This window comes from Protomyctophum parallelum (assembly GCF_964188405.1).
Source record: "Protomyctophum parallelum genome assembly, chromosome: 4".
Classification (NCBI taxonomy): Eukaryota; Metazoa; Chordata; class Actinopteri; order Myctophiformes; family Myctophidae; genus Protomyctophum; species Protomyctophum parallelum.
The window spans coordinates 44,150,372-44,175,667 of NC_139700.1; the positions used below are offsets into that span (position 1 = coordinate 44,150,372).

At 44.3% G+C, this 25,296-nt stretch overlaps 2 protein-coding genes across 2 annotated transcripts in view; one reads left to right on the top strand and one right to left on the bottom strand.

The window, feature by feature from the left end:
- The window catches only part of LOC310857210 (voltage-dependent calcium channel subunit alpha-2/delta-4-like), a gene marked incomplete at its 3' end in the record, with an annotated part of 124,919 nt that overhangs the window by 60,591 nt on the left and 39,032 nt on the right, over nt 1-25,296 (top strand). The window lies entirely within an intron of this gene.
- On the bottom strand, nt 1,260-9,429 carry LOC310857989 (leucine-rich repeat and transmembrane domain-containing protein 2-like; the record flags this gene model as incomplete). The annotated part of the gene is made up of 4 exons (XM_083764033.1): nt 1,260-1,816; nt 2,261-2,965; nt 7,935-8,038; nt 9,425-9,429. 4 exons carry the CDS (start codon nt 9,427-9,429, stop codon nt 1,260-1,262), a joined length of 1,371 nt encoding a protein of 456 aa, XP_083620159.1.

Sequence of the window (25,296 nt, forward strand, 5' to 3'; positions counted from 1 at the left end):
AAGTTCAATTATTGTTAAAGGACCACTTCACCACTTTTCAACCTATCTTCATATAATAGGTCCTCACTAATAATCATGATAAAATGGCACAATCTTTTTCTACTCAGTCTGTGTCTCATAGGAGGGCTGTGGGCAATTTAGAAACAGTCTTCCAGTGACATCATCATTAGGCAGATTATTTTTTAAACAAGATTTATTTACACAAATGTTTAGATTTTCATTATCGTAAGAACGATAGCTTCCATTTTCGCATTGCAACTTTTCAGGACTTTTCCTGCAGTTTTTATTAGCTTGTATTCCCCATCGATGATGTCACTGGAAGACGGTTTCTGAACTGCCCACAGCCCTCCTATGAGACACAGACCGAGTAGAAAACAATTTGCGCCATTTTTTCAAGATTATTAGTGAGGACCTATTATATGAAGTGGTGAAGTGGTCCTTTAAACATCTGCATTTCTTCATTTACAAAATCTACACAATTAGAGAATGTACAAGGATTGTTTTTTTCATCAACGTTTGCCTGTTGTCTCTCCTCATGGTATACCACATCAATATAGCATTGAATTGTGGACAAAATCGTATCCAACGGCAACAACATATTCTTCAGTTTTGTGTCCGAGAGGCTAAATCTCATCAAGTGGTGGTCCATGACTCAATTAAATTCCAAATAAATAATGGGCCTTGATGGGAAATGGGTTGAAAACCACTGATCTGGTAGACGAGCTGCTCACATCCAGCTGTCGCTGAATTGAGTCCATTTGGTCGATACGCAGTAAATCAGTTCACTTCTAAAACCTTAGCCACACAATAGAGTGAGATAGGTACAGTATACAGTACTGTATATACTGTATAGGTACTGTATGCTAGTCTAGCAGTAGTGGCTCAGAGCCTCGATCTGCCTGCTGACCTAAAAGCCTAATATCTTTTCCCCGGCTTATACGGGGAATTCCCTTTGGTTTAGTGGATGAGATGTTGGCTTTTCCACGCGGGAGAGCCGCGTTTGATTCCCCGGGGGGTTTATAGTATAGGCTACACTTGCCTCCATTACAATTCACCGTCCCCCATAATGTAGCAGCGTGAATGAGATGAGAAGGCCTTTGCTCAAGCAGTCAAAGGAAGGGAGACCTTTGTGTTAATCCCGCACGCACGGACGGGGGGGGAGAATTCAGCTTCATCCTCCCCAGCCGACGGCTGCTCAGATGGTGGCCCATCATGATAAAAAGTCGAAATCAGAAAAGCCCAGACCGTGAAAGTATCCTTCAGAAGCTGCTTATCCTGTAGCTGTGGTCCATGCCGCTCGCCTGCATGGTCGGCGACTCGTCCGGCGAGATGAGCGACGACACCACGCCGTCCTCCACGTCCGTCTCGCCCTCCTCGGGCTCCGTCTCGGTGGCGCCGCCGGCGTCGTTGACCAGCCGCTGGCCGCGGCTCTTGATCTCCCGCTGGTAGCGGGCCATCAGCGAGGCGTAGATGCAGCCGTAGGTGGCGGCCACCACCATCATCACGCACACCGTGCCGCACACCACGCCCGCCACGATCTGCGTGCCGGCCGCCCGCCGCACGCTGGCGGGCCGGTAGCGCTGGCGCACGCAGTCCTCCCCGCTGGCGGTGATGCGGCCCTGCGGGCAGGGCGGCGGCCCTCTGGCATTGTTGTTGTTGTAGCCGGAGGAGGTGGGGTCCCCCCCTCCTCCCCCTCCTCCTTCTTTGACCTGCTGGATCTGCAGGCAGTAGTTGAACATCTCTGCCGGAACACTGCGGATGTCCCTGCCCCTCAGGTCCCTGGGGAAACTGCACTGCACTGCATCCACCTGTCCATCTGGATGAGATACAACACACACGGAGGGGGGAAGAGAGAGAGAGAGAGAGGGGGGGGGGGGAGAGAGAGAGAGAGAGGGTGAGAGAGAGAGAGAGGGAGAGAGGGTGAGAGAGAGAGGGGGGGGGGAGAGATGGAGAGAGGTGGAGGGATACAGAAAAAGGAAGACATGGGTAGAGAGATACAGTAGAGAGAGGGGGATAGAGAGAGAGAGATAATTATAAATGCTTGTGTTCAGCACGTCTAGAAATACTGCCGAACTGAGATTAATTGACTTGATTAGACAGCTATAGCCTTTAAAGTATGACATCATTCATTCCCCTACAGTCATAAACCACAGTAGGTCCATTAGCAGCCTATATCCATGTCCAACACATTTGGAGATTCAAAAAGAGCCAGCATGGCAGTAACAGAAAAGAAAAAACAGGGCCCCCATGGCATGCTCACCCCTGTAAATCAGCCACTCCATCCAGTGCTTAAAGTCCCTCAACTTGCAGTCGCACACCCACGGGTTCCCGGCCAGCTGGAGCTGCTGTAGCGCCAGCAGGGGCTCGAAAGACACTCTGTCCAACGCCCGGAGCCTGTTCCCGGCCAGAGAGAGCCAGACCAGTCCCTGGAGCGAGTCCAGCAGGCCTTTGGGGAGCCACAGTAGGCCGTTCTCGGACAGGTCCAGCGACCGCAGCAGGATCAGCCCTCGGAACAGGTCCTTGCTCAGACCTTGCTGAGCGGCGGTGCCGTTGCTCACTTGACTGCCATTGGCGCTCGTCTGGACGCCGCCCGTACCGGGCTCGAAGGAGGCCGGGAGGCGGCCGCCGCCCAGGCGGTTGCGGGACAGATTGAGCGAGCGCAGGCCGCAGATGCCCGAGAAGACCCCGGGCTGCAGGTTCCACAGGCGGTTCTGCGAGAGGTCCAGGAGGTCCAGGCCGCCGAGGTCGGACAGCTCTCCCGTGCCCAGCGAGGAGAGGTTGTTCTGGGGCAGGAGGAGCGTCCGGGTGTCCCGGGGCAGCAGCGGCAGGACGGGGCCGAGGGAGAGCAGGCCCAGAGCGGAGCAGTCGCTGATGTTTCCGCGGCAGGTGCAGACCCCGGGACAGCCGTGGACAGTCCCCAGGAGACTCACTGCGGTCAGCAGCACGCTGGGCAGCACCGCACAGACTGAGGTGGAAGAGAGAGAATCACTGTATATTTTTCCCATTTAGACCTAGGTTCGATTCTACAAAATGTCTTCTAAATCATGGCAGTTTTCTGAAAAACCCAATGTCATTGTCATTGTAATGTAATTGGCCGCCGACCCCCATCTGAGAATATGTAGTTCCAGGACCCCCCCCCCCCCCCCAGAAGCAAAGATTTTAGTTCAAAATGTTGGCTATTCAAAGATTTGCACTACATTTTCACGATTTTTCAAAAATAGCAGACCTACAAGCTCGTAGCGCGGCGTAAAGCTATAAAAGTGTTCCTATTGTGCAAGAGGTCTCTCTAATTAATTAGTCTCATGTCCTGCAGCTGTGCCTAGTTTCTCCCGGCGGATCCTGCCGGGAGCTGCCTAGGTATGCCATAAAAAGCATAGATGAGTTCCAGTCTAACAAGAAAGAGACATCACTGGTGACTGCAGTGTCTCTGCTGTTGAAGTTACACTATACTTTTCTAAGTATATGTTTCTCTGCATTTAAATTATCTAATACTATTCTATAAGTGGAAGTGGAGAATGGACAGCTCAAATGTCAAAATAAAACTAGACCTCACATGATGTCTGACAGGGGCTGAAATCCCGTAAGAGGGCACTTTTGCGCAAAGAAAAAGCAGATCTACAAGCTCTCTGCACCGCGTTGAGAGCTTATAGATCAGCTATTTTCTGGGCGCACTCTTTAGCTACTGGAGATGTGGTGTGCAACGACATGGATTTCTAAACTAACATTTGTTCAACGCAAAATCCTGTGTTCAAGTTCAGGAGACTTCGGGGGGTAAAAAAAGCAATTATCCTGAATGCTGCCTTCCGGCATAGCATGGAAAGGAGGGGCATTTGCATTTATTTCGTGGTCTGGAAAGGGCAGTTGTTTTACAGACGGGTAAAAGGGCAGGGGCTGAAGCCCCCTTTGATGACTATGTGTGCACGTCCCCGTTATGTCTGCACTCTACGGTACATGTGTCGTTCGGAAGACGCTCTTCAGGGTTCAGTGGTTCTTGTTCAAGTGCACTTGAACTGTAAGGCCTCACTCACACCTTCGCAACAGACTGATGTATGCTTGTTGTATACAAAGGGTGTGATACATCTTGCCCCAATGCATTTCCAAAGGGAGTCACATGGTTTGACACAACATTTGTGTTGTATGAGGGGAGGGTGGCGGTCGAAACACAGCCGAAAGCCATACAACAGCTTGTAGTTAGTGGTGGGAACTTTCGTTCTTTTCAGTGAACGGGTCGGTCGTTCGTTCGTTCACTAAAATGATCCGTTCATTTCGTTCATTTCGGTCATGTACTATAGGATCCGTACGGACCATACTCTATGGCACGGACCCACCAGTCACTCGAACGAGTCGTTCAATCATTGGCCGAGCCAGGCCGATCGTCCTTCCAGGCTATGGGATTTTCTCTGGGAGGGATGGGGTCTAATCTCCTCTTGTGCGGCTGAGAGTAGCCATTTTTTCCCCTGCGGTCTATGGTAGTAGCATAGTAGCACTGTCAATTAGCATCGGACATTTGTGCTTGTTATAGCTAAATACAGTATTAATTTTTTTTGAATTATGATCGAAAATCTCAGTTACAATGAAACTGAATGGAGGTGTTTTTTTTAAGGGTAACTGTTCCGTTTTGGCAGAGTCAGACGATCCGCGATGTCAACACCAGTCACTCCTCCCAGTCACCCCCAGGCATGATGCCTTCTACCCGGGCATAATTTCATCTTACATCCCCTGTCTTCTGGGACCACCAGAGCTCCAATAGCTATAGCAATTATCACAATTTAAATAAATAAGCATATTGAAACTATTTCACATTAACAATGTTGGTAAAACTAAGATATATATATATAATTTATATCCACAAATAAAATATTATCATTGATTAACTCCATTTCTCTACCCTCCATCCCTTTAGTTTCCATGGTTATTGAGCCCCTCCTATATTTAATCTATACTAACCAATTATGGTAATATGAATTGTATGCTATTAGTATAAAGAAGGAGCCTAATCTATTTTCATGTTTTTATAGCATTAAATACTATATATATTATTTTTGGTATGCATTAGCCTGTTTATTTTCCATTGATATAATTTCACCATAATAGTATAATAATAATAATAATAATAATAATATAATAGTATATATCACCATAAATTTTAATATTAGTACATTTAAACAGAAGAGAGCTAATTTAATAACCAGTCACTTTTATAGTTTGATTGTCACTCTTTGATGAATTGAACAAGGTGGTCCACCTTGCAACTTTGCAAGTAGTATTTGTATTTGCAACCAGAGTGCTACAAATACAATCAGTCATTAAGTCAGTCAGTCATGCATTATTATATAGACTCGTCGGTCTTTCCTATAAAATAGTAAAAATAATAATAATAAAAACGTATGGGTTTCCAATGCTAGACAATGTCAGACCCAAGTCAGTCATTCGTACACTAACACAGTTAGTTTACAGCACTTCGTTCAGTCACCACCCCCTTCTCCCGGTCGGTTATACTGTTACAGCACTTTGAACGAAGAATATGCATTTCGTTCTTTCGGTCTCCTCGGTCAATGTACCAGTATGACCGATCCGACCCACTTTGAACGAAGAACGAAACTTTGAACGAAGACCGAAGGTCTTTCGGTCTCCTCGGTCAATGTACCAGTATGACCGATCCGACCCACTTTGAACGAAGAACGAAATATGCATTTCGGTCTTTCGGTCGTATCGTATGACCAGTCACCACCCACTTCTCCTCTGCAACTGTTGTGCGCTGTGGGAGCCCTGGAGGCGGAGAGCACGCCAGCACGGCCCCGCCCTGCACTCCGGCTCGCAGCCTCGCACTGAATGAGAAGAGCAGCCGGGCGATTCCCCGTCATTTGCATTTTGAACGGATGGTTCACGGAAATGACCGGATCGGTTTCGTTCTTTTGATTCGTTCGTTCAAGACCGACTCATCTCTACTTGTAGTCCAAAATGTTGTATCAAACCATGTGGCTTCCATTGGAAATGCATTGGGGCGGCCATGACACTTACATCTTGCTTACATCTAGCATGCACCAATGTTGTATGCTAGATCGAAAGGTGTGAGTGAGGCCTATGGCTGCGACGGGGGTTGGACCATACTGTCATGGCTGGCTCACTCTATTGCAGGGATCTGCAACCTTTTAGAAATGTAAGTGCCATATTTTTATTTCCCTGATTGTCAGTCTTTGTAGAGAAAGGGGCCTTGTTCACACCTACAGTACAAGGACAGGTGCGTCGGGGCTGGCAAGCAAATGTGAACACTAGTGTCTTCACCAATAGAGCAGCAGTTTTATTCAGATGACAACGTTTCGGTCTAAACGACCTTCATCAGGAATCTGTTTGTCAGTCTGCCATGAATATACATTTTAATGACAACCATTCACATTTCAACATATTTTCATTGTCCACACTCCACACATACATTATATCACCCTTTTCCTTCTATTTAAATATTTTCTTTCACATTGTTATATAATGATGATCATTAGACTCACGGATAATCAGACCAGACTCCCTCACCAGTCAGAGGTCAGTGTTTTAATGAACGCAGAATCATTTGCAGGATGTAATTTACATACAAATGTGAGGGACTTCATTTTATTTTAGCTACTACTTTTTATTGAGTGTCTGACAGCAGTAATATTTGTACAGTAAATATGACAGTTGTGTGGATGCAGCTGGAGTCGGGTGGCGTGCAGATATTTTTTTGCATGGAGAGATGTGTGCTAACAGTGTGGTTTGGTAGGAGAAGGAGCGCGGATAAACGGCCATGTGCTTGTGTACCCCCTGTCCATTAGGGTAGAAGGATGTAGAATTATTTACAGGATGTAATTTACATACAAATGTGAGGGACTTCATTTATTTTAGCTACTACTTTGTTTTTGTGGTGCAACCACTTTGTGTCACTGTACAGTCAAATACACACACACACACACACACACACACACACACACACACACACACACACACACTCACACTCACACTCACACTCACACTCACACTCACACTCACACTCACACTCACACACACACACATATTAACTGTATATATGATGATTTTGGGTGTGACAGTACAGTACAGTACAGTAGAGGGACCCCTGGGGACCCCCACATGGTAGCCTGACCTAAGCAGAGACATTTCTGGTCTAGAGGGGCGGGTCGCGCCTCAGAAATGCGCGCACCCTGATTGGATCTCATCGATCTGTCCGTCACCCCCGGCCCCTCCTCTCCCCCCTAGTGCAGCGGTACGTCACATCATTTAGAGCGACGCCCACCCGGAAGGGTTGACTCCCACTTTTAGACTGGTTCAGCCCACGGCTTTTTCCAGGCTTTCATCTTTCGCGCAGACGAAATGAAAGCCTGGGTATCGAGGCTACCCACATGGTAACTCTGTCATTTCTCAACCGTTTCGGACTTGGGGCGGCTCGCCGGAACCGGCGCAGCCCCCTGGTCACATTCCTGGGGGCCTGGATGTTCCTGGGGACCCCCACACGGAGTTGCACCACTCACTTCACACGGGTGTGATTTTTTTTTTTATAATTATTTTAAACCAAAAATACTTTCTCTCACACTTACGTGCTATTCATAGTCTGGATTTTCGGTAGTGAGGTGACCAACGAACTACAACATGACGTCACAAGCCGCGGTGAAGAGCAAACCACCGCCACCGGCCCAGCCCCTTCTCTCTGTTTTTACTCACCACCGCTCAACGTTATTTCAGCTCCGGTGTCCGTGGTCACCTCACCACCGAAAATCCAGACTATGAATGAGCCTTTATGCCAGTGTGCCAGTGATCACCCTCCTTTGTGCCAATGTTGCCACCTGTGCCTATATTGTTGCCTATATAGGCCCGCTCTAAGGCATCTATAGATGCATCAGGCTGTTCTCCATCAGAGACGACAATGAATGGCGTGTTTCACTCACCCAGACTCTCCAGGTTGTTCCCCCGAGGCCTGTCCAAGTACCACATGTCTCCGATCCCACCGTTAGACTGGCTCTGGCATCTGCCCAGCTGCAGGGCTGGAGCACTGTCGGAAAAAACAAGGAAGTGAGTTGATCAAATATAGAATCCATTTTCGGGTACACTGCTTTGTCTATTTCTCGCTCAAATGTTTTCAAAAACATTTTTGAGAGCAATGCTGCAATGTCATATGCAGTAGAGTACACACTAAAAAATGGCTGGGTTAAAATAACCCATCTTGGGTTATTTTTAACCCCCCTCCTGGGTTACAAAGGTTCCTATTCAACCCCTGGGTTATTTTGACGCAACAAAATGGGTTATTAATTTTGGCCCATAACTTGGGTTATAACTTGGGTTATAAAAATAACCCATTCAGAGGGTCAACATAACCCAACTTCCAAGTTATTTTGACCCATAATGTTGGTTATGAATGAAGCATTATTGGTTCAATCAGTCAGTCAATCAATCAATCAATCAATCAATCAATTAATCAATCAACTCTCTGAGCCAACAATAAGGTTACTCTCAGAAAAATAATCCAGAAATCTTATAACCCATGAATTGGGTCCCTATATCCCAGGAAATGGATATGGCTGGGATGGGTTACATAAATTCTAAGTGTTTTTACTGTGTATAGTTGCCTGCAAGAGGCATGAAAACTCTTTGTTGGAGAAACCATCAACAACAAACCCTTTCCAACAGATAATATACATATAAATGGGAAAAGGGGAGAGAGACTGACCAAACAAACAGACATTTACATTCATGGTTTTGCTAACAAATCACATAAAACAACATATCAACAAATAATACCATAACAAAACACTAAACACAACGACCCATAACATACACATTCTAATATTCAAATAATAACACATAAGAACAATAACACACGGTCCTTGGCACCCCAGTGTATGCTGGGAAATGGACTTCCTCTAACCACTCCCATGAGGTGTGACCTATCCGACCCAACAATGGGGTTACCCTCAGAAAAAGAACCCAGAAATCTTAACCCACCTTAAAAACCCATAAATTGGGTCCCTATAACCCAGGAAATGGTTATGGCTCTGGAAAATAACCCAGAAATATAACTCAACGCAACTAACCCAGGAATTGAGTTACAGAAATAACCCACATGTTTTTAGTGTGTAGACGCACTACTAGACACGGCATACTCGGGCCGGATTAATACCGCTGAGGGCCCCTGGGCACTGAAGCTTGAAGGGCCCCCCCATCTGGGTCGTTTTGGGGCGGTTTTATGCTGTTATAATTGGTCTATTCCCGGCCGCCTACCCCGCCCCCAGAGTGACAGTCAGGCAGTAACAAGCACATTGTTTTTTATTTGACCCACATAGTAAGCAAATGGGTGAGAGAATCTGGCCAGTGTCAGAAAGTGTATTTCAGTATTTTTTACCTTTTTTTTTTTTTTTTTTTTTTTGTCGAGCCACCTGACGCCATGCTTGCAGAATGAAAACAAAGCAATGCTGGATGGTGGACTCACGTCTTTCATTCCACCAGAATCACCTCTCCACCTGACCTCACACAGGTGGGCCCATCCACCTTGAACAGACAATCTAGTGCTGCTTTACTGCTTTACACACAATTGCACTTTTCAGCTGCATTCTCACCAAGAATTAAACACATCTTTTTAGACACCATTTATTTCATTCTGGTTAGTGGGGTAATTTTCTGTGGAGATTTTTAAAAAATCGTTGTTTTTTGAGGGGCGTCAGCCCCTCCTATATACAGGTTTAATGTTTGTCTTTAGTTCAATGTTTGTTTTGTCATAATGTGCCTCATTACGTCATATTGTCTCTTTATTGTTAATGGCGTTTGATGTTTGCGCTTGCACAGTTTGTTTTACATCACCTAATCAACACGAGTTAGACTTTAATATATTAGCGCCCCCTGCTGCCCTAAGGGCCCCTGGGCACGTGCCCATATTGTAGATCCGGCCCTATTATACTGAATGACTGTCTATAAATACATGTTCAGCACGAGATCCCTGCTGGCTGCAGCACTCAGACAGTATAATTGAGAGGTATGTAGGAAGGAGCTGTTGATTAGGGTATTCAAAAGAGAGAGAAAGGCTTGACGAGATGACATGCCTTTCATCCAATGCAGAGCGCTGTGTTTTCTATTTGTTTTTGCAGAAACAACATGATAGTCACTCTGTTAGATTTCATTGCGCTGGTATTGCAGGTCTCCAATCTGACTTAATACGCAGCCCTTCCTTTGTATTCAGTCCATTATATTTGTCTCTTTGCAATGGTGTAAACTAAGTAACTAAGTACATTTACTCTTACTGTATACTTATTACTTAAATACAATTTGAGTTTTTTTTTGCTTTACTTGAGTATTTACAATTTTCAATAATTTCACATTTACTCCACTATTTCTCAAAGGAAAATATACCTTATAATTATTTGAACTTTAGCCAGTTACTTTGCAGATATAAATTATTATATTATATAACATACGTTAATCACTTTATCCCTATTTTATACCTAGGTTGTTTGAAAATAGCCAATCTTTTAGCTCGCATCGCAACGCGCTGTGCACTTGTAGTACTTCTACCACCACTGCCTCTTTGCTTCCTAAGAAGTTTGTTGAGCGATTGTTCCACTGAGTGCAAGAGAGCCCACTATCATTCCGATATCAAGACCGGAGCGGTCTTGATATCGGAAGGTCTCTAGTTCGTATCCCCTGGACCGGCACGTTAAAACTACCACCGCTGAAGTGCCCTTGAGCAAGGCATGGTGTCCCCAGCTTCTTTTGAGCGATTGTAGTTAGTAAATGTAGCCTACAGTTAAAAAATGTTCCAAGGTTTTTTTTAAAGTGTTATGAAACTAGCCAACCATACCATGTCACAATGCGTTGTGGTTTTTACGACACTGTCATGCGACAACGTACATAATATATAAAATATGGCATTTCATTATGGAGGGGAGGGAGTATACAGTATATATAAGACACATGGAGATTTCTGCCCCACAGTGACGATTTAATCATGAAATAATATTATGGATTAATCCTCTTCAAGCCTCTCTTCTGCGTATACATCACCATAGAGACTTTGAGAGTGAGGGGGAGAGAGGGGTGGGGGGGATAGAGAGAGAGAGAGTGAGAGAGAGAGAGAGAGAGAGAGAGAGAGAGAGAGAGAGAGAGAGAGAGATGTGCGTGGCAGAGGGGTAGAATGGGAAGAAAAGAAAGATATGTGACATCACTTAATCATCCTGTTGGCACCATGCAGAGCCATACAGAGCAGAGCCGCCTCAAGGTTCTTTTTTGTTCTTTCCACACAAAGATGTTTGTCAGACTATGTGGAATGCCAACGCAATGCTGTCCTCCGTCACCAACTCATGCGTCAAGGGGCCAACATTTCTCTAGAAGCGTCTCACGTGATGTACACTTGCCATTGTATATTCACAATGAAAACAAACCTCAAAGAAGTGACTGCGTCACACGTTAAACCTATATATAAATATATACTTTTCGGTCAACTCAGTGGCCTTGTGGTTAGAGTGTCTGCCCTGAGACTGGGAGGTCGGGGTTCAATCCCCGGCCGGGTCATACCAAAGACTGTAGAAATGGGACCCAATGCCTCCCTGATTGACATACTATAGCGTCATGTCCAGGGGGTGTACTTGTACATCAAGCTGCCTCACGCTACAGAAACAGGACATAGGCTCCTGCCCTATGGGCCTCATGGCTCGGCAAGGCTATTTACTTACTTACGTATGTCGGCTATTGTAGATATGCTATTTTCAAAACAACATTGAATTGCAAAATGTTTTAGACATTTACACAAATCTGGTACGGGGGTCCCTGGGACAAGACATTGGAAGCAAGCCCAATTAGGCAACTATACTTCAGAAACAATCCTAACAAAAAGGTAACCGACTACCAATGTTTAAGCAATTTCACAGAAAGACAAGGATTTTGCATCACAGCACTTCTGTGATTTGTTATATCCCTGAGTCACACCTGCAAGCCATCATTCATGCAGTTTGTAATGCATCAAAGCACCATCGTAATATGCCTCCAAGCATCCCTAAAGGGCAAAAAATACCTTCCCCAACAAAAGAAACGGACGCAACATAGATAATGGTGGCTGTTGGTTTACAGATTTAAACAAAACGATTATTTAAAGCAATATTTCACAAACATAAAACTGATACAATCAGCAGTCTGCACTTTTTTTGATGTATTGTTTTCTTTTTTTTTGTCTGCATAAAAATGTTAGTGAAACTAGGTTGCTCTATAAGACTAGACTGGAACCCACCTACGTATGCTTTATATGGCATAGACACAGCTACAGTAAACGCAGCTGCACGACATGAGACTAATTAATTAGAGCGACAGAGAGAGAGGTGTGTGTGTGTACCCAGTCTGGCAGTGTGCCACGGGTTCGACTCCCCATCCCGATGGCCTTTACTGCATGTCTTCCCCCCCCATCTCTCTCCCCATTTCCTGTCAGCCTACTGTCTGTCCCTCCATAAAAATATAAAATAAAGGCGAAAGCCCCAGACTTTTATTTTCTTCTCCCTGGAAATAAAAACGTCTGGGTTTCCGAGGCTACTCTAAGACTGAGTACTACTGTACCATGGATGCAGGGAGCACCAGGGGAGGCTGGGTAGGTGGCCGCCTATACCGCCAGGGGGTAGGTTTAGGTTTAGGTTTATTTATTTAGCACGTAGTACAAAGAATGGACAATAACAGCTAGCTTATTTGGAAACCTTTCCTGTATGGAAGAGGTCATTCGGTTTAAACAGATTAAAAGTTCATAAAGAACAGTACAAAAGTCTACAAGTTGGCAAAGGGGGGCAGCTGTGCAATAAAGAAATAAAAACACAGACTGCACAAAAAACGGAAATAAACAATACAACAACAAACACAGAAAAGAAAATATAACGCATCAAAGTAAAACATGTAATCTACAGAGAGGAAGAAATAAGATATTTCTTTAGATGTTTTTTTAATATTGGCAAGGATAATGAGGATTTAAGTGAAGCATCTAGGGAATTCCATAGATGAGGGCCTGTTTGGAAGTGCGACAATAGGGTCATTCAAAATCATCTCTTTGCCTTGTGGGGTAGGAGTGAATGTCAGAAGTAAGGTACAAGCCAGGGGCACGGCCGGAACTTCATTTGTCAACGGTGTGAATGCAGCCCCCGCTGACAGAGGCAGCAGTGACAACAATGTAGCCTAATCATGAACGGAATTAGAGCAGGATATACAAATGGAGCTAAAAATAAATAAATGTGAAGTCAACGAGAGAGAGAGAGAGATGGACCAGGCAATCTGTAAACGGTCCAAATTGGCTGCATGCATATTTGGTTTGGCTTCATCATCATCCACCTGTTGCAACTCCAGATGAGCCTGACGTCACGGCTCATTAATCCACACTACTAATGTTACACATTGCCTTCCCTCGTCTGGGTCAGGGAGGCATATTACTGTCACTGCATGTCTGCACTATACCCGAGGACACTAAACATTATATTTTCTGTAATTTTCATAATGTTGCTGATGTCTGAGGTGGGTCGTAGGTCTTTAGTTCACCTTCATGATGCTCAATTACATCTTAGAAGGTATAGGTTTGTTTCCCTGCCCAGTGTGCCCACATCCCTGGCTTTATTCTACAGGCAGGTGTTCGGGTGAATTTCACCCGAGTTTAGTGATAGAGTGATAGCGAAAAATCCCACAATGGTGTGGACCCAGGAATGGGTGGACCAAAGGAGAAGTTCACAGCTCAATTTTGCCTATATGATAGGGCCCCCCATGATATCTATTTGTCATGATGAAATACTTGCTGTATAATTGCTGTACTTCAATATAATTATTATAATATTTTTGATGGAATATTTTACATTGTGCCGTAAAATATACCCATTGTTTAGTGATGGTTTGACAAAAGTTCAGTTTAGTGTTCCAGGGTTAATTGCGTAAAAAGCATGGAATACGGATGTGTATATTACAGGAAACTCCCGTTAAACTTTCCAACAAACTCCGGTAAACTACCAAATTGTACCATCACACCTGTATATTACCGTATATTAACTGTATATGCGCGCTAAACTTGAGGTTTACGGGCAAAATACAGTGCCCATAATTACCCGTTAACTCCTCTTCTCAAGCAAATTCAATATAGCCGTATAGCGGCTGTAGCCTATACTTACAGTATATCTTGCCCAAATAGTGGTAGAGTAGTAGGAATCGGTTCGGGGCGGCCCTGATCTGCCTCCCGGCCCGTCTTTGACTTGTTGACCGAAGTTTCACCTGCAGTCTATTGTAATCTAATGGTCTGCGTGTTATATACGACGCGCATGAGCCACATGGGCGTGTGTTGTGGCATGTTTAGATGGACTGTGACTGATTGTAATCGGTCTGACATGCATGGTCAAGTATGAACATGTATTATTCAGGATTATTACACGGCTTGGTTGAATGCCTGATTCCGATTGGTCAATCACTGAAATTAAGCGGTGTGTTATTTCTGTGTAATGTCCGCTGAATGAGCTCAATGACAGACCTCTTGACATCAAAGGGCTCGGAGCACCTGTTGGCTGCGGCTGCTTGATTTGATATTGTATCAGAACATAGCAGCCATGTAAACTAACAACACAATGTCATTTGCAGCTAAAACAATGCTCTCAAGAATGTTTTTGAAAACATTTGAAGCGAGAAATGGACAATGCCGTAAACCGGAAATGTATTCTATACTGTTTTTGATCAGATTTCCGAGGCGGCGACCGTATTGCACTGGACAGACCATGGCATAAATTCATGGAATACTTTCTTTGCTGTAAGCGCAACTTGCGCAAGGACATATATAGTTGTGTTTGTTAACTTTTGGGTTCATTGAATTAATTATTTATTAAATAGCCGTGCAATAAAGCAGGATAATTGACGTCGCTTCGTGTCAGGATTTAATCACCCCCTGTCTGGGTTTATTTCTCATGCAATGAGCAGCTCGTCTTGCATAATTGATTCGCCCGTTGTTGCCATATCCTTGCCAAAACCCTGACTTGCCTTATTTATCGAGTGTGATGGCTTGTTTCTGCTATAGGGGTCGGGGCTTGATTGCATCAGTCGGTATTGCCAATATGTACTGTTAAATCAGGGGTGTTTTAGTACCGTATATGTTTTATTAATGAGAGTTGGACCCCCTAGAGAGGATGTACAGATCCAAGATGGAGCAGCTGCAGTATACTCAGCACGCATCAATGGGTTGGATTGGGGGGGGGTCAAATCGACTAATCAAATGTTTCCAGACCGCGGCACGGCTGCAGCTCACCGCTCCTTGGCTGCGGCTCACCGATCCAAGAGATGGGTGAAATGCGGAGAACAAATTGAAATTTCACTGCGGTAACGTGTGTGTGTGTGTGTGTGACAAATCGTGTGACTTTGACTTTACAGCAGGGGTAGGCAACCTTAGGCACGGGTGCCAACATCGGCACAGGCGAGGGTGATCCCTGGCACAGCACTGGCATTAGTGAAGAGAAGGTTTTTCTTTTAAAATTAAATATTCCAAAAAAGTGTAGTCGGTTAAATTGAGTCTATTCACAATCTTTCTAAGCTTGAAAAAGGTTGCAGACCCCTGCTTTACAGTACACTACTGTAGAAAATCAACTGTATGTGATGTACAGCAACAATCTATTGAGCTGTTCTGGGTTGATGGATGCCTTTAAAAGACAAGGGTGCAGGAGGACAGGAGGCTGCTGGCTAAGAGCATGCATAGTCATGTTTTGTAACATTCATTGAAACATATAAAAGCCTGAGTTTCTGCGGAAACTGTGGAAGTTTGCACAAAATCAGTGTATGATTTGACTTTACAGCTTTTCTTTTTACACTCTGTGTGCGTGTGTGTGTGTGCGTGTGTGCGTGCGTGCGTGCGTGCGCGTGCGCGCGTGTGTGCGCACGGAGCAGTGCCAATAAATGTCTTGCACACTGCCAGTAATCCAGCTTGGCTCCACACGTTTGTTTTAAATATTTAATTAAACTGGAAATCAACGGGTGCTCAAGTTTGGTGTCAGACTTGCCCGAATGTGAAGATTTGCTGACATCCGCAAAGCGACACCAATCAATATGTCAGAAAAAGTAGCCTATAACTTATAAAAGCTAAGGGCATGCGGCACTTTTATCTCATCTTATCTCATCTCACTACTATAATTGGAAAACCATGTTGTGCGTACGTGCATACATTCACGTTCCCACACACACACACCAGCTGTCGATTGCCTTCCAAACTTGGCACAAATGTCCTTCATATAATATATGAAGGACATTTGTGCCAAGTAGTACAGTAATATACGTGATCAATATACATTACACTGGAAGGTGATGGGAACAGCTGGGAGGGGGGGGGGGGGGGGGGGTGTTACAGTACGGGGGAAATTTCAGGGACGAATCGACCGAGCGTATGAATAGTGCTTTTTGTTTACACTGTACACTGTAAAGTAACTGTACTCAAGTACTGTACTTTTTGGGGGTATTTTTTCCAATTTATTTTTTTATTTTTTCCAATGTTCTGTACCTTTACTTCTACTCCACAACATATCAGAGGCCACTACACACTACTAACTTATTTGAAAACTTACTTTTGTAGATTTTGATTATTATTAGAAAACATACATGAACCACTTCGGCCACTTCACTTCAGGGGGGATTCTGCACAATGAGTACTTTCAACATTTGGTACTTTTGATACCAATACTTTTGTACTTTTACATAAGTACATTTTGAATCCTGGACTATAACTTGTACCAGTCCGGTAATTCTACATTGCAGTATTGGTACTTTTACTTAAGTGAAAATTGTGTCGGGCAGAAAAGTTGTATCTCCATATTCAAACTTTGTGTGTTTTTGTGGTGTTTTTTGTGTTTTGTTTTGTAAATGTATGTCCTATTGATCATAGGCTACTACAGCGTCACCCAAAAGTAGTGCTCGTTTCGAGCTTCTAGATCTGCTACTTTTGCTATTTCAAGGTGCTTTTAAAAGTAAAAGCACCTTCAAAACATATTTTTGAAAAAGTGCTTTATAAATAAAAAAATACTGAAAATTTACGGTTTTGGACATATACGAGGCTTTCCACCCGACAGAGTCGATATGTTTCTCCTCAAATCACGTCAAAGTTCAATGTCAGTCCCATCCTTCATGTCGTCGCCAGGTCGTCGTTCCCAGAGCATGCTATTAGTCCCTGTCCAGTCAGTCTGATCTACAGCCCGCGGCCGACGGCCCCATCAGTCAAAGGCCTTTAACAGCTTAACACGCATGTCTGTGTAAGAGGATGATGAACCTGGCCCTCCGTCCACGCCTCTTACAGAGAGAGAGAGAGATTACTTTATGACCTGTCCGTCCCACTGGAATAAAGTCACCCTGTTCTTATTATTGTCACATAATTACAGATCTATGGGTCTGTTACATCAGAGCCCTCGTTGTATATAGGAAGGTCTCCCCTATACGTCAGAACACAGACAGACCATTAAGCCACTAAGACCTGAGGCCGATTCTACAAAATGCCTTCTATAAATCACTGTCGCACAAAATGATGGGAATTTTGCCACGGACACCACCGTCTAAAAATGTTTCACGCCAGGGACCCCAGAAGAGAAGACGACAAGCTCACAGCGCGGCCATGAAGGGAAGTGCTGTGACCTTGTATATATCGGCTATTAGAAACACTGTTCTAAAGCAATGTTCTAAATCCTTTTTCTGAAAATCACAACCTGTGTGAGCAGCAGTGCAACTATACATGCATTTATAGTTACTGTACTGTGCTCTTTATACTGTTATTGTAGTTGTACTGTGCTCTTCTACTGTACTTCTTTGAGAACTGAGTTACTGCGTTGGGGGGGGGGGGGGCGGGGGGGGTTTCCAGGGGGTCCCCAAGGAACGCCCAGGGTGCCGGCCCGGTTCCGGCAAGCCGCCCGGTGTCCAAAACGGTCAAGAAATGACAGAGTTACCGTGGGGTCCCGTGAGGGTCCCCGGGGGGGTCCTCGGGGGGTCCGTTTTGGGGGTCCCCTGAGGGTCCCCGTGGGGGTCCGTTTGGGGGTCACCTGAGGGTCCCCGTGGGGGTCCGTTTGTGGGGTCACCTGAGGGTCCCCGTGGGGGTCCGTTTGGGGTCACCTGAGGGTCCCCGGGAAACATCCAGACACCCAAGAACGCGCCCGGGGCTCGTACTGTAGTTTAGGTGTACTCTGCACTTTACTCTGTGTTGTACTACTGCTAGTTTAGGAGTTCCAGCTGTCCGTGCTCGGACACAGAGACAGACGGTTATGTGTGTTCTTGTTGTATTAGTTTTCATAGTTTTTATATTCTTAGTTTTATGATGCACTGATCGGTTGGCACTTTTAATTTTGTTGTGCTTCGTTACAATGACAATATTATCTGTCTGTCTGTCTGTCTGTCTGTCTGTCTGTCTGTCTGTCTGTCTGTCTGTCTGTCTGTCTATCTATCCATCTACTTAAGTTATTATACAAGCTCACAACGCATCGTGAAGGTTGCTTTTATCTCTGCTATTTTCAACGCGTGTCACCGTCATACGATGGGGTATAAATCAGGCTTGATGATTCATGCAATGTTTCATGATCTACAGTACAATCAACTCGGCGTGCTTTTATGCAAAGCTCACATAAAGGGCCTGCCATAAAGAGCAATGCGATCAAATCGACGGCAATCCCTTAATCCTCTCCGTGGCGTTTATTTTTTACTCTGGGGTTGGATTAATATTATACACACACACTTGGAAGTGCATGAACACACACGCTCAACCCCCCCCCCCCCCCCCACACACACACACACACACACACACACAGAGCTCCCTTCCGGGTGGGGAGCGACCGACAAAAGGAAAAGTGGGGAAGGTTGCAATACAGTACAGTGTGTCATCCTGCATTTATAGAGCTTTTAACTAAAGCAGCCCCTGGCCACACTCTTATTCATTCTCTCTCTTCTTTCTTCTCTCTTCTTTCTTCTCTCTTCTTTCTTCTCTCTCTTTCTTCTCTCTCCCTCTCTCTCTCTCTCTCTCTCTCTCTCTCTCTCTCTCTCTCTCTCTCTCTGCCTCCTGCATTCCAGTCTTCCATTCACCTCTCTCTGAGTGCCTCCATCCACATTCTCTCTCTGCCCTACTTGTCTGCTCGCTACATGGGGTCTTCTTGTTTCTCTCTCTATCTCTCTTTCTTAAGAACTACAGTATACTTGGGGTCTGGCATATTCCACCCATTGACTGCCACTCTCTGAATAATTTACTGGTGTACTTTTGTTTTTTTTAAGTCTTCTTTTCTTCTCTTTTCTTTTCTTTTGTCGATTATTCCTCAGCCTTTATTTGATAGGTTATACTTAAGCAATGTTACACGAGAGGGGGTGGTTTAATGTCATTAAATCGTCATTAATGCACGCCTGCGATGCTGCAGGGCAAGTTCCGAAAGCAACGCAGAAGTGTAATATTGCAATTATACAACAGTTACCCTTAAAACTAAGAGAATAGAATTTGATTTCTCTCCTGAACTCTTGAATTGGGAGGAGACAGTAATTGCTTAAGAATCTATTGTCATATCAAGCGTATACCGTGCCACGATTGTGTGTGTGTGTGTGTGCGTGTGCGTGCATGCGTGTGTGCGTGTGTTCGTGCGTGCGTGCTTGCGCCCGAGCGCGCGTCCAGAGATAATTCTTGCAAACTCCTGGATCAATCAGCTCCATATTTGATGTACACACTGTCTGCCAGTAAGCCAATAAAGCAACTCCATGCATATTATTTCACTTTCATAGTGGAAGTCTCAGATCGGGGGTTGAAATATTATCTTATCATTATCGATGTGCCTTCAACGATATGCCAGAATAAATAATACTAAAGTTGTGTGCGTGCGATTTAACCTGCATCTTGCCTACAAGTTCTGCAACACAATACCAGAATCAGAACCATCTCAATTGTCACATCTGAGGTTTACCTCGCTACAAATCCAATCGTGCAAAGAGCAGATAATAAAAGGCTGGCATGACAGAATCACCCGCCGTCTCTCCATATTGACCTCACAATCAATATGATGACGGATATCATCATAATAGTTAATTAACATCCCAATCGCCCATGACGAAATTCACCATCCTTTCAATTAGTAACACCCAGCGCCCAGGACGAAGTTTTATCCAAAAGACGAAGATTATTGATATGAAAGCCCTAATTGCGCAATACTCGAATGTTGCGTAACAGTGGGACTTCATCGAAAATGTCTCCCTTTCTGTAAACACAAACATTGTGTAAACACAAAGATTGAAGACGAAGGTCAAGACGCAAATTGCGATTGGCCGGAATGGGATGACAGATTGATTGTACAGTGTGATGATAAGAGTGCCCCTCACTTCACACGGGTGTGATTTTCAAATACTCAACTTACGTATGACTTTGTGGGATTTTAGAAGGTGTCAAAAAACTAAAGCTGTGAAAATGTGCACCCAGAGATTAGCTGTCTGCTGCTCTATATGTATTCACAACACGTTGATTAACCCATTCTGAACGGGAACCCCTTTTTTAAGCATTATGTTATACTTTAGCTATTGAAAAATAGCAGGTCTACAAGCTCATAGCGCGGCACCGAGTGCCGCGCTACAAGCTTGTAGATCTGCTATTTTTAAATGTGGCGCAAATCTTTGAATATATATTCTTTCAGAGCCAACGTTTTGAACTCATATCTTTGCTTCTGGGGAACGACATCTTTTCAGATGGGGTCCCGTGGCCAAACACAGATTATGGGGCTCCTTGACATAAAATAGTGTTGAGAACCACTGACACAGAAACATAAGGGTTTTCATAAAACTGTCATGACTTTAGAAGACTTTGTATAATCTCGTGTCAGGTCTAAACGGGTTAAAGCCACTCATGGGACAGCATTTCATGATTCCAGATGGCGTCGGAACAGAAAAGTCCCTCGTGAGCCCGAGGCCACTTATTCTGCAAAGAGCACCAGTCCAGACGAGGAGTAATTATGGAAAAATCAATCACACATAATTTGAGTCTCCTACTGTATACTCCTCCTGCTGACCGATGATCCGCTCATCAAATTATCGACTCAGGAATGCGACGAAAACCAAAAACATCTCTCCGTGAATTTAAGGCTTAATGGAGTGTGTAATTGATAGAAAACAAATCGTCGGGGGGGGGGGGTGAACTTTACTCCTTTAACTCAGAAGAGTGGACACATGGAACCAAATGGACCCAACTCCACAGGGTGTGGAACCAAATGGACCCAACTCCACATGTGGAAGCAAATGGACCCAAGTCCACACAGTGTGGAACCAAATGGACCCAACTCCACCAAACGGTTGAAATCTTATCTTATCGTTATCGATATGCCATCAACGATATGCCAGAATAAATAATACTAAAGTTGTGTGACGTAATCGTCATCTTGCCTGCAAGTTCTGCAACACAATACCAGAATCGGAAATCATCTCAATTGTCACATCTGAGGTTTACCTCGTTACAAATCCAATCGTGCAAAGATCAGCTAATAAAAGGCTTGCATGACAAATCACCCACCGTCTCTCCATATTGACCTCATAATCAATAAGATCATCATAATAACCAAATGGACCCAGCTCTACATGTGGAACCAAATGGAACCAACTCCACAGGGTGTGTATACCCTTAGGATTCCACTGCGTACTGTACGAAGGAGTCCAATAATGACAATCACCCAACGGTCACTGGATACTGTATGAAAATGAAGCTCACACTCCAGGAAGTTGACTTTTGGGAGGTCTGTTATCAAACAATAGAGGAAAAACCCTGCCTTATTCTCTATTTTAAGGTGGTTATATAAGTTAGATGCTGATGCAGTGCTGTCTCCTGGCACACATCAGCAGGGGGGGCATACTTTTTTCCAAAGGGGGCATTTTTCAAACCCCCCTATATGTATAACAAATACTCGCCTATTAACAAAGTGATACGTTAAAAAAGGCTACAAGTATAGCCGGCAGCAACAACAATCAAATACAAATATGTTGAGCATTATAATGTCTTCTGCATATAATACCTTGTATTTCTATTAACTATTAAGTACATTTAAATATTGGTAGGGTAGGTACTACTGGCCAATCTAAACTGGAGGGGCACAAAGTCCAATCTGGGGGGGGGGGGGGGCGGGGCGCTATGTCCACCCCCATGCCCCCCCCCCCCCCCCCCCCCCCTGTAGAAGAGACGGCACTGTGCTGATGGGAAGCTGAAATTTAATTTCATATTTAATTTTCACCCAATTTCTTCTTGCACAGAGTCTTCTTCCCCTGCGTGCGCTGATGCGTTGCAGGGTATCGTAATTCATTCCTGTGTGTGTGCGTGCGCGTGCGTGTGCGTGCGTGCGTGTGTGCATGTACTGTATATATATCTGGGTGTAACTAAATAACTTAGGATATAGGAAACTCGGTGGGAACGTCTAGTCAGCTGAAGAGATGATTAAGTTGTGGAAAGTAACGAAGCACATTTACTATAGCACAAGTTACTTCATCCTTCATACTTCTTTTTTTTTGTTTTTACTGGAGCATTTCCAATTTTCAATACTTCTATTCCACTAGATCTTGGCCTATAGTGGTCCAGGCAGTATGTCACATACTGTATTATATACTGCTCTGGCCTGACATTGACTGCCTTTGCTGCAATGTCTCCTCCGCCTCTCTCTCTCTCTCTCTCTCTCTCTCTCTCTCTCTCTCTCTCTCTCTCTCTCTCTCTCTCTCTCTCTCTCTCTCTCTCTCTCTCTCTCTCTCTCTCTCTCTCTCTCTCTCTCTCTCTCCTGTCAATCTCCATTTGTATCTATCAATAAAGGCAGAAAAAGCCTAAAACAAATCTTAAAAAAATAAAATAGCTGATCTACAAGCTCACATTGTAGATCTTCTATTTTCAAAACATTTTAATACATCTTTCTACATCGCAGTATATTGATACTTTTCCTAAAGTAAAAATCACACCGTGTGAACTGAGTGGTGCAACCCTCTCTCCCCCCCCCTCCCCCCCCCCCTCTCTCTCTCTCTCTCTCTCATTAGCAGGCAACAGTGCACTGTCTCTCTCCCTCTCTGTTTCTGGCACAACAGCGCCCCTACTGGTACTCATACTGGTGCTCATTAACGTCACATAGGTGAACCAACACGGACATTGCTGTTCCTTGGAGTGGTTGCAGCACTCAAAAATCAGACTAGTCTGAAGTGAGTGGTGCAACAGTGCCCCCTGGTGGTACTCTAAACATAGGGACATAGGAACATTGCTTTTCCTTGGAGTGGTTGCACCACTCAAAAACATGATAATACTTTTTCCACCACTGGTTAAAAAATGGTCAAAAGTCAAGGTCGCCATCAAAGGTCAGCACGATATAGCCTATAACCTTTATAACAACAGCTATAAGCCTCCAGTATGCCCATGCATCCGGTCACAGACATTGAGAGGGGCAGGTGCTCAAGTGAAAAAAGGGCACCTTGTGCAGCGCGTGGAAACCGGCCGGTTGCCTAATAGTGTGAGATTTATAGATTTTGGGGCCTAAATAATATATTAGAAGCTTTTTATAAAAGAATTGATCAATGTCACCATGGTCCACATACTGTACAATGTGCACTGTACTTTTTTTTTTTTTTTTAAGGGCACATTGCCAAAAGGGCAGGGGGTGCTCTAGCACTCTATAGTGTCTATCTGTGCACGCCACTGGTCACTAGCGTGTTGCTCCTTGTGCGACAAAAGATGACCTTAGAATAAAACCGTCACCAAAGGTGTCGCATAGCAACAGATGTGGATGTGGGACGTGTGCTAACTAAGACATCGGCCTGCTGAATGTCATTCTGATAAAGGACAACGGTGAAACCGAGGGCCAGTGGGAGCGTTATAGCATACTGTATGAACAGTGCTTCTCAACCTTTTTAGGCCAGCGAGACACCCCGAAATATGCATATTATTCGAGCTGGGGAGGACCAGTGTTGTTTTTATGGCAGCACATTTTGATTTTAGTTTTAGTCATTAGTCTCTTGAATAGTTTAGTTTTAGTCACATTTTCTCGGGAAAATCTACTACTACTACTACTACTTGCTAATCTACTGACTCAACGCGTCGAGAGCTTGTAGATCGGCTATTTTCAGCATGCAACCTATAGTGTTAATTTAATTATACTAGATCTCTTGTCCACTAGTCCCTTTCTAACATTTTAGTCTAGTTTTTATTTGTTGACAAAATTGTCAGTATATTTAGTCATCATAGCTGAGTTTTTATTTAGTTTCCATATAGTTTTCGTTTCAAAGGTAGTCGACAAAAATGTTGTCTTAGTTTTAATCGACGAAATCAACACTTCTGGGTGGGGACCCCCCAAAATAATTATATTTGATTTGAACTGGAGACCCCTCAAAATAGTCATATTTGAGTTGAGGCATTACATTTAGTTTTGCTTTGCTATAGGCGTTGTGAGCTTTCAGATCAGCTGTTTTCCCCATTCTTATATTATTTGACAATTTGGCCAATATTTCACCCTAAAGTATAGTTTGTGGATTACTTTTCATGCAGTAATATTGGCCTTTTCTTTGAGGTTTTCAAAAGGTCTTAAAAGTCCTTAAACTTTACTTGTCATCTGGGGACCCCCCAAAATCATGTTGGGGTGGGGGGTCCCCGACCCACATGCAGAACCACTGCTGTATAACATGGGTGAGGGATTCTTCATTCATGAGGTTATATCAATGCTGCTTATTCTTTTCTTGTTTTTCATTTTTCATCTAGAGTAGACACTTATTTGTTTTCCTCCCCAAATACCTCCCCACACATTTCTGTGTTGACACTGCTGTTGTATAGAGTACTGGAATCGGACCCCCTACCGGGAGGACCCTGTGTCCTATTCCTCATGTTCAACACCCTCTGCTGACAGGAATATACGGCTTCCCTCCCCTTGAACACAGGCAGTTGTGTTCGTGTATAGAGGGGTGCAGTACGTAGTTCAGACAAGTCATTGGTCCGACGAATGACAACCCACCTCATCTCCTAACCTAACCATAAGCGTCCACCTCCCGTATAGAGCACTTGTCGTAGCCAATGCATGGCAAGCTATTTCGACAGAAAACAGGTTCATTTGTTTGAATCTGGAGGAGTAATATAAAAAAAAAAATTCTTACAAAAGTCGGTCTCCTGGTGGCCCTATATAAAAGGCAGATGCAGGTCAAAGGTTAATTGTCCTTGGCCTATAGGGAGTGTGCATATCGCAACGTTTCACGCAGATCGGTGCAGTTATAGGTAAAAATGTGAAAAACTGCCTTATGGTGGCACTATAACAGGCCGTTCTGGAATGTTTTTGGGCAGAGGTTCATCGT